The 10,013-nt window shown below is 35.5% G+C and overlaps 1 protein-coding gene across 3 annotated transcripts in view; it reads left to right on the top strand.

Moving 5' to 3' along the window:
• Nucleotides 1–404: 404 nt before the first annotated feature.
• Nucleotides 405–10,013, top strand: part of LOC121418356 — a 44,962-nt gene continuing 35,353 nt past the window's right edge. For 2 of the 3 annotated variants that reach the window (XM_041612177.1, XM_041612176.1), the window contains exons 1-2: nt 405–799; nt 4,425–4,547. In XM_041612177.1, coding sequence (XP_041468111.1) covers nt 512–799; nt 4,425–4,547 — 411 coding nt within the window. In that variant the 5' untranslated portion in view covers nt 405–511. Of the gene's footprint in view, nt 800–1,487; nt 2,001–4,424; nt 4,548–10,013 lie in introns of those variants that run through there. The other variant, XM_041612178.1, reaches the window with a different exon arrangement.

Raw genomic sequence — 10,013 nt, 5'->3', positions numbered from 1 at the left:
TACATTATCTCCTCCTGACATTGACATATATGGTGTGGATTATATTTTCCCATGACATATGTTGTGCTCAGAAGGAGGCAAGATGCAATTTGAAAGATAATGAGGAAAATCTGAAAATTTGTGTACAAAAGAAATGGAGAGTGTCCACAAAATCAGCCATTTTAAAGCATGTTTGCCAATTTTAGGATGCCCATAAAAAAAGTACAAGAGTTTTCAAATTCCCATAACTTGCTTATTTCTTAACCGATTTTGATGAACTTTTTTTTTAAATGTTCCTCTCATTTTACTCTTTCCAATAAGATTACTTCTCTTCTTGGGTTTTGGTTTTCTTTAAACTGAATTTTTTTTCATTCTTTCATTTAACTTATTTCTACTGCATTTCCTCTCTTCTTTTGCAGATCTTGATTTAATTTTGATCATAGAGTATTTCATACACATCTTCCAGACTACATTACACCATCAGCACAGTGATTCATCATCTTAAGAAGCTACACCACCAGAAAATGCAAAGATGTTTGCCTCAATGGATTTCTGGCAAACCTTCCTCTCGCCTTCTTCCCAAAAGAACGGATCCAAGCAGCAGAAGTCTTCATCTCCCAGACTGACGAGAAAGAAGAAAAAGAAAGGAGACACCCCTTCCAGAGAAATGGAACAGGCCAAGCAGGGTAAAGGTCATTCTTGGTTCAACCACAAGAGGTCAACTTCTTCCCCATCCTCCAAATCAAGTGGGACAGGGAGCAGTAGCAGTTGCCAAGGTTACCCAAAAATTCCAAACAATGTAAACCGCAATGTGTGGAAGGTGAGTGGGTCACATATTTTCTTGATGATGATTTGATAACTAATACCAGTAACGTCAAATTGATATGAAACTATGGTAGAAATAAAGAGAGTTTAAAGTTGCAATATCATTTGAAAAAAAAATGCTCCTTCCCAAAAATTAGGAATGAAAATTTAAATTTGCAAAGGTTGGTTTCCATGCTCCTTTTTCTTAGGCCTGCATTTCAGTTATGAACAGTGGCAATTATCTAAAGATAGATCTTTATTCCAACAGAAACAAAACCAGTATTGACAAGACCTCTTTTCTCATTTAAGATGAGAGGGATCTTTTCTTTAAAAGATTGATCATGATTGCCCTGCCATTTCTGTATCGGAGAACTGACCAAAGAAGTAGTTTTGTGTCTCCTGCTGATAGCCTGAGCATGCTTATTAATATTTGAACCATGGTGAGCGTGAAACAGAAGATCTTATGATAACATCCATTCACCTCAGATCCAAACAGTGCGCCTTGCTGGGACCATTAATATCCTGCCGGGAAGACACAGATGTCGTTCTGTCCAATCAAACAATCTACAAAGACCCATATGTCAAGTGTCTTAATACCAATGATAGATAACACACGACTATGTCTATCCAGCAGCACTTCCTGAAGAGCCGATGTCTCCTGCCCCCCAAAAAACTTTATTTTAGTTAAAGGATATAGCAATTATTGCTTAAAACCTGATGTCCCCCTACATTAGGGTATGAGGGACTAAGGATGAGGGGAACCTCACCGCTTCCCTTCGACTGGCTAAAGCAGGCTTGTATTTCTTCATGATCCGTGTGCTAGTGCTAGACGATTTCCCACGGAATGTATAGGATAGGGCTTTGCTGTAGTGCTAGTCAATGAAATGTGTGGACATGTATGCAAAGTGAAACTGTGACAGAGTATCAGGCCAGACGACAAGTTGTGTTACTCTGGGAGAGTTGTGCTCAGTCTAAGTACTTTGTAAAAGTTTGTTCTGGCCATCAGTGCAGTTAGGACTGCTCAATCTGGGAAGATCTTAAGGATTTTACGTGTTCGAAGGTGAACATTATCAAGGAGTTATGAGGATTATACATTCTATATTTTGTGCTGAAAACCAAGGAAGGAGTTTAAGATTGAGAGAAGAGAAACCATGAATAGGCACACAGAAGAAGATATGAATGAATGTTTGAGTTTAGTGTTGGATAAATATTGGAAGGTACTAATCAGCTTGGATGGCTTCTAGTTTTTTTTTTTTATTACATAGTGTAGCAAGTAAAAAGGCTTTATGGCCCAAATTTACAGAAGTGGTTTTTAAAACCATTGGTTAACCCTGTGGTTTATTTAGATTTCTTGTATTGCGCTTATTTACTGTATAATATTAAAAAATGTCCAATGCTGATGCTCATTTTTGTCGCAGTGCACCAAATTGACAAATGTTGCCATGTTAAATATGCAATTTTATTCATGAGTCCACTGTTTAAAGAGTGGACTCATGAATAAAAAAGCATGGATAACGACATCAATTTGGCGCTCTGTGACAAAAGCATGCATCAGCACTGGAATTTTTAATATACGCGGTAATACCATGGTCACATTTGTTCTACGGCGGCCGTACGGCGAGTCGAAAACAGCCGTTTTTAACGTTTTTTTGTCCAACTACATAAAGGTGATTTGAATCGAAATTGATATACGACTGTTTTCGACTCACCGTACGGCCGCCGTAGAGCAATTGTGACCAAGCTATTAATGATCGTAATTTATACAGGAAATCTGCATAAACCATGGCTTCAACCGATGGTTTTAAAAACCACCTTTGTAAATTCGGGCCAATTACTTTATTTCCAGATTTTGGAAAGAGGAGATAATGATTAATGTATTGCACAAGTTTCTTCAATTCCAGCAAAAGCTTTCAGGCTCGTGTTAGTTTCCTAAATGTGCCACTTCATATTGTTTCTAACACAGTACATGCAACTTCTAAGAATTTTTCTGACCAATCATATCAGTACCCAATTGGAGCTGTGTTGCATTATATTTGTATCAAATTTTTGTTTTACTCTTATTGGATGAGGATTTTTTTTAGATCAGTTGATACAATGCTTTTGATCTTTATAGACTTGCAAGAATATCATCACTTGATCGTTTAGGAAAATATAAATACAGTAAGACGCAGAAATATGCATGTGAATTAGTGCTGTTGTTGGGAATAAAAATCCATGTCGACATGTCGCTTAAAACTTAATCCCCACATCGACAATGTCGACATGAAAAAAGGGACCGTAATTTAGCCTAGGCTCCCTAACAAAAAAAATCATTCGATCGTGGAACATAACACTCAATCAAATGTATTCTTGACACGAGTGATATCCCCACACTAGATCTATATAATACAGGCTCAGTTCGGGAAAACATATTTTCACTAAGCTAGAGTGAATTCACTTTCAAAATCACTGATTTAATCCACATCTTTTTCTGGAGAATCAAGTTTTGTACCACGATCCGGTCTCGAAAGCATTGCGCAATAACACTCGGAGCCAATTTGAGAATCACCAATTACAATAGTGATCATTGCGTATTATACGCTGGTACACATGTGCTGCAAACGCAAGCTCCTCAAATTGACAGTAAAAAATAATGAAAATCGACCGATAATTTCAGTATCACTTCCGCGGCGATCCGTGCAACGATCTCCAAACGAAGGAAGGGAAGTTTTCTGTGACTTCGTGATTTGAAATAAGCGCTCAATTGCGGCGGTCACAACTACTGCTACTACGCTACGCTCGCTATACGCTAGCTAGATCTAGAGCGATCGTCGGGGGGCAGCTCGATCGGGCAGGCCGGCCCACACTCAGGCACTGACGTATTTCTGCTGCCGCGCAGCTCGCAGGTATTCTTTTTTCATTTAATGTGCCGCTTTATAGCTGAATAAACCTTTTAATCGCGCCACTTACTGTGGATAAAAGCTTCTAACTTTTCAGCTAAGCTTTATACTCGTGACTTTAGGCTAGACCCCTTTTTATTTTATGTTTGCATGTCGATGTGGGTGCGTGCATGTCGACATGTCGGAAACATTGAAAATCCTTCGTATGCCAACATAAATGTCGATATGAGGCCTATCGACAACAGGACTAATGTGAATAAAATCTATATTTACAAATTCAAAATAAACCTATATTCTTCATTTTAATGATAATTCCAGTGACCACAAAATTTTGACCCTTGATATAAACTATGAAAATCAAATCCCTTTTATTTCAACAAGAAATTAGCAGTCTTCACATACTTAAAACTACCATAATTTGTTCAGAATCTTTATTCAATTTTTATGAAAAGAAATATATTTTCAGTTGATACCTATCAACAAATAATCAGGCCTATTTGCATTGGAAGTGTGTTTTTTTTCGCTTTAATATAATTTTGCATTAGTATGTAATTTGAATGCCATACTTATACCAAATATACCATTCTTGTAAATGTGTGTGGTAAAGTATTTTGCTTGCCTGGCTTATAACATAGATTAACATAGATGTGTTTTATGGACAAACTGTATACAATCTCACTTCAATATACACTGATACACTTTCATTTTAGCCCTCTTTCTATTTTAACTTTCTCGATGTTTTCTGTAATCGTTTCAATGCAGGTATTTAATGATGAACTTGATCAAGTAACAACATGGCTGAAAGAGGCAGTAGAGTTTACAGAATGTTGGCAAGCACCATCCCACGGTATCCCCAGCATCAGGGTACAACTGGAGAGACATTTGGTGAGTAATATTACTTGGGAATGAAGGGCTATCTGCCTCCATAAGTGTTAGAATTGCTCTCTGGGGTTGCAAAAGTGCCCTTTTAGTTTAGAAACAAAGTTTGAAGGGGGTATGGAGGAATCCGCATCCCATCCTATCCATTCAAATAAACCTTTTTGCTGGGGTGGACATGCCCTTTAAATAGTTATTTTGTTAAAGGGATGTACATGTAGTGAATCAAGTATCCTTGACATATCTTGATTCATTGGAATATTTGATCATCATGTTAAGGCCTGTACAAGTCTTTGATTAAAATTATGTACTTTTTTCATCACATTTCATCAGACTCCCAACCATCGAAATAAAAACCACCCGAACCCTCTAGCAAAACTTACTTCAAATATAAAGCAAAGCAAAGACTAAAGAGTATATTCTCTCTTCAAGCCATCAGTTGGGCTGTTGGGTAATAAACCCAGAGAAGAATAAGAATGAAGAAAAATTAATTTTGATTATAAAATTCTCTATTAAGGTCATTGAGATTGTATCAGTACCAATATCTAGACTGATTTATACATCAAATTCAATTTATTTTATGGCAATTTCCCCCATCCCCAACACATCTTCCATGTAAATTAAATTCAAAATAAAATTCATCATTATTGATTCTTCCTATTAGATTGAATGAAAGTTATCCATAAAATGGAACAAATTTTGGAATTTAATGTGAAATAAAATAGGTATTTGTCTTTGGCTATGTAGCTTTAAAAAGTTATTTTCCTTTTCACTATAGGCCTATAAAAAAGGGCATTTTCATTCCGTTTTATTTTACAATGACTTTTATCCCTCAGACCAAAGTCCAAAAAAAATATATTCACAAAATTCTTGCTGTGAAGTCATTCAATTCCTATGATTCACTACAAAGGATGAAATTTATCATTGCAATTAAATTCTTTTGACAGTTATATTTTGTACGTTATCCATATGAATTTTTAATGAGATTCGATTCCATTCAAATGAACGAGCCACTGTATTCATTTAAACATCAAGGATGAAAAGCACTTATACCCATTGTTTGGTATGAATAGTTTTGTTATTCAAAACCAATGGTCATTTTAATTTGAATTCCTATTTGCTCTTGGATCCAACCTATTGTGAAAGGAAAGCTTAATGGATTGGTATATATTTCAGTCTGATATATATCAAACTGTTTACATGGTAAAAACTTCACATCATGTTTAGTTATTATTTTGAACTTTTTTTGTTAAAGTTTAATTTATTTATCACTTTTATTATTATCAATGATTTTTTTTTTTTTTGGGGGGGGCGATGCTTCATATGTAAAATTGTCTATGTTTGTTTACTTGGACCACATGTACATTAATTTACAAATATTACAACTTATGGTGCAAACTGTACACTTAAAAAAGATATTATCCAAGTGTAGCATAATAAATTTGTTGAATCAATAGGATGAATGAAATTAATCTGATAGTCATTTTCGTCCCAGCATGATATACACTGTCCAGTATTTATTGTAATTTTGACTCTACATACATGTATATACATATTGATATCATGCAGAGTCATGTGTTCCAATGAAATTGGTCATAATCCTCAACTATTAAATGCTGTATTCTGATGACGCTAGCCATTTCTGTATGACGTAGCCTCACACGTGTTGTCGGCATCTCTAATCTAATAGCTTTTCCCCCATACTGTCCCTCTCGTTAAGCGTTGATGATCGCCGACTAGCGAGAGCATAGTCATGCGTGCAATACAGGCTCAACGGATCGCAATTGGCTTGATGACTACACGTATTAGTCTCTATGCTTCAGTTGCTCTGCAGTTGTATCGAATAGTGTGTTTTAGACAAAGCTAGATCCCATTTTCAGGGATTTATTGATACTAAAAGTCCCATTCCAGGCTTGATTTTGTTAAACTTTATGGAACACAGGACCATTGGAATGTAAATAGCTTGAGCATTGTAAGTTGTTCATTCAGTGTCAGGCCTACTGTGATTTGTAAAAGCTTGTCTAAAGCTTAAGTACAGTATTATGGTAAAAAAAATGTGAATTACATACAAAAAAATCAAGTTACATACCAATCTGTATACAAGTGTACAAGCAGTGGCTGTAGAATATTTCTCAAGGGCTGATTCTTCCAGGAATGCTCTTATTTTTCTTTTTAAAAATGGCAATTTGAGTTTTGAATGCTATAAAATATTGACATTATTCATTGGTTATCAGAAAATTGCAGGCAAAGATTATATATCCTGAATTTTTCAGACCACTATATGCTTGGGATGAAATAAAACTCTAGAAATTCATATACATATTTTTATTTTTTTGATCAGGCAACCAATAAAAAAGATCACGAATGAAATACATTTTTATGTCTTCTACAATCATCCACATCATACCTGTTATAGGGCATACACATTCATATAAGCCTGTAATGGGTGGGAATAACACCTACTTAGGGATGGATGTACCTAAAATCAAAATAGGCTTGAACATTAATCAGTATGGTTTCAGATTGTATCTTCTCCTAGAATCTGAGTCAGTAGAATATCTAAATGATCAGTTTCGTGATAGCATTCAGTCTTTGAGTCAAGACTACACACACTTCCGATTCCATTACAGTGAATAATGAGTGACTGCAGACTGATGTATGAAGCTAGTGCGTTGAGTCACCACCTGAATGGGCTTGCTAATAGGAGTGATAATTTCAAGATGTCAGTAAATTGCTAATTGCTCCCTATTGAAACAAAAACTCATTCATAACGGTGAACCGGTCGATCAATCCATATTTGTATCGACCAATTTATTTACAGAGCACAGTGCATGTATATTCATGTACATATAGAAGTCAATCATAAACATTTGTACCAGGCAAAAAAAACTAAGTGATTAATAAAATGTATTTTTAGGCTACTTTTCTCAAGCTACTGCCTAAATCTACAACATTTGGTAAGCTTTAACAATAAAGTGAATGGGAATTTTCTGAGATTTTTGTGATGATAATTTTCCAGGGCTTTTTGAGCATTTCACGGATGAAATTGCCCATACATGTAGTCCCCATGTAATTATTTCCATGATCTGTAGTTTTTTGGATGATAATGGTATTAACCCCAATCCATTTTAAAAATTATCTGATATTCATCATTTTATGATTCAATGATTGAAAATGATTACAAAGAATTGAGGAAGTTTTGTTTACTTACTTTCTCAGGTATAAATCAGGTATGTATTTCAAAAGGGAACAGAAAATACCCAAGGCTGGTCATAGAGACATTGAGGCCATTATTTGTAATTGTGTTGTTCTTATTTCTTTAGACAACCCTTTTTAAATGCAGTTTTATTGCCGTTTATAGAATGACTCGGAGAAAAAAATTATAAGAGGGCTCAGAATCATTTCTCCCCCAAAATGCCTGAAACAGCCCCCAATTTTTGTTTAAAAAGCCCTGGAAAATTGCCATCAACTGCTATGTTATGACTTATCTAATATCGCAGATTTAGGCAGTACATGTAGGTTGTGAAAAAGACAGAAAAGTAGCCCCCCAAAATGAGCAATTATTTTTTTTGTCTTTTATGACTCATTGCAAGCACATTTATGGCCAGGAAACTGATTTCATCACCTTAGAAGAAGAAGTATTTCACTTCCTTGGCTGATGTTATGGTGTGGACTATTCGGGCCAGGGGCAGATCCAGGATTTTCCAAAAGGGGAGGCACATTTTTCTGAGGAAAACATGACAAGCAGAAGACAAAAAAAAAGGTCCTCACTTTCCTTTCAAAGGAGGGGGGCACACTTCTGTTTTAAATTTTGCTTCTCAAAAGGGAGGGGTCACTGGCCGGCTATGCCCCCCCCCCCCCCGAATCCTCCAGTGACTCGGCAGTATTCTCTTTTCATTACTGTACTGCTTACTTGTATCCTTAAAGTTGAAGATTGCCCTGACAGTAGTTGGTTCCAATAAAAGTAGAAAAATTTAGAGAAAAATTTTGCTGAAGGTTTGATAAAGAATTATTTTGAGTAAGTTCTGAACAGTCGAAATTTGTGGTATCATATGCAAGCAGCTTCCACATTTATTTCATGTAATGTAAATTCTATCAATTCATTTTTTTATCGATAATGATGACTACAAACATTTTTGTTATAGAAGGTGGTATGAAATGATGTATCTGATGACATATCTGGTTTTATTCACACAAAAAAACCCAACTCGTATCACTTTCAGAATTAAACTGATAAAATTGCATTTTTTGGAATTCATGTCAAACAATGTGTGGAGGAGATGCTTGTCTGTGACTGTGATGTCACAAATTAAAAATTCAAACATCAAACATTTATAACTCCCTGAGTTTAATACGTACGTTCATCTGCGTGTTCACGATATTTTCTTTCTGCTTTCATGGAAGCCAACCTATCGCCATGGTGAACTTCCCCTTTCAAGAAACAGTTGAAGGAAAATCAATGATTTTAAGATCCAAGAAAACAGGGAAGGAATATGAATGAAGGACAAGGGGGGGGGAAGCAGAAATAATATGAAATCTTCAGAAATAAATGTTCTTGTGTGATGTTTTATTGAACTTCCTCACAAGATTGATTTCTAGGAGTTCATGGCATTTCAGCACACCTGAAGCTTAGTAAATTTATAAGCACTCAATTGACTGAGGTTTAGTCAATTTGCTCAGATCTATTGATGAGAAAAGCAAATCTCATTTAGGAAAAGGGAGGTAAAACGATTAAGTAGTACACCAACCTCTTTCCTGTTGCTAAGGAAAGAACTCTTATTCCTTTTTTTTTAAACTTCATCTGTGTAAATTTTACATGTACGTCAGTGCCATTCCCGGGAGGCCTCATTATGTGTAGTTTGAGAGCAAAATGCCATTGAGATATGTAACCTTTACCTTTACGAAAGAAAATGTATATTAGTAACACACTTAAAATTATTGGTAATTGCAATTTTCATATAAATAATTTGCTCTTGTTTTATACATACATGCAGGCACATGTATTTCTTCATTTATCTATAATAATATCAAGCTTAGAAGTAAAATGTGTTTCCATATTTCATATGCAAATTGATCCATAGTCAACATGCTTGATGTAAATACTGCAATAATGATATCCTGCAAAATTGCAATATTGTATTGTATGTGTATAGGGGCGCACTTGTATCAGTTGAAGCATATTGTTGAATCAGTCTGTAAATGTATTCAGTCCTTGTTCAGAAACAGGTGTTAATTAATCTCCATCTTGTCTGGCCAATTATCTCTTTCACCATGGCAACTGTTTTGTAATTAATCATATCCAGTGCAGTGACTAGACATGATTCAGTGTAAAAAGAATTAAGATATACTCAGTCTCTATTGAAGTACATGTACATGTACGTACATGTATGGATGAATCGTGGACTGACACATTTTCCTTGTATAATCCCACATGCACTGACCAACACCCAACATGCCCAATGCCACTGGCCATCC

This window comes from Lytechinus variegatus, chromosome 7, assembly GCF_018143015.1.
Source record: "Lytechinus variegatus isolate NC3 chromosome 7, Lvar_3.0, whole genome shotgun sequence".
NCBI lineage: Eukaryota > Metazoa > Echinodermata > Echinoidea > Temnopleuroida > Toxopneustidae > Lytechinus > Lytechinus variegatus.
This window is presented reverse-complemented; position numbering and strand designations above follow the sequence as displayed.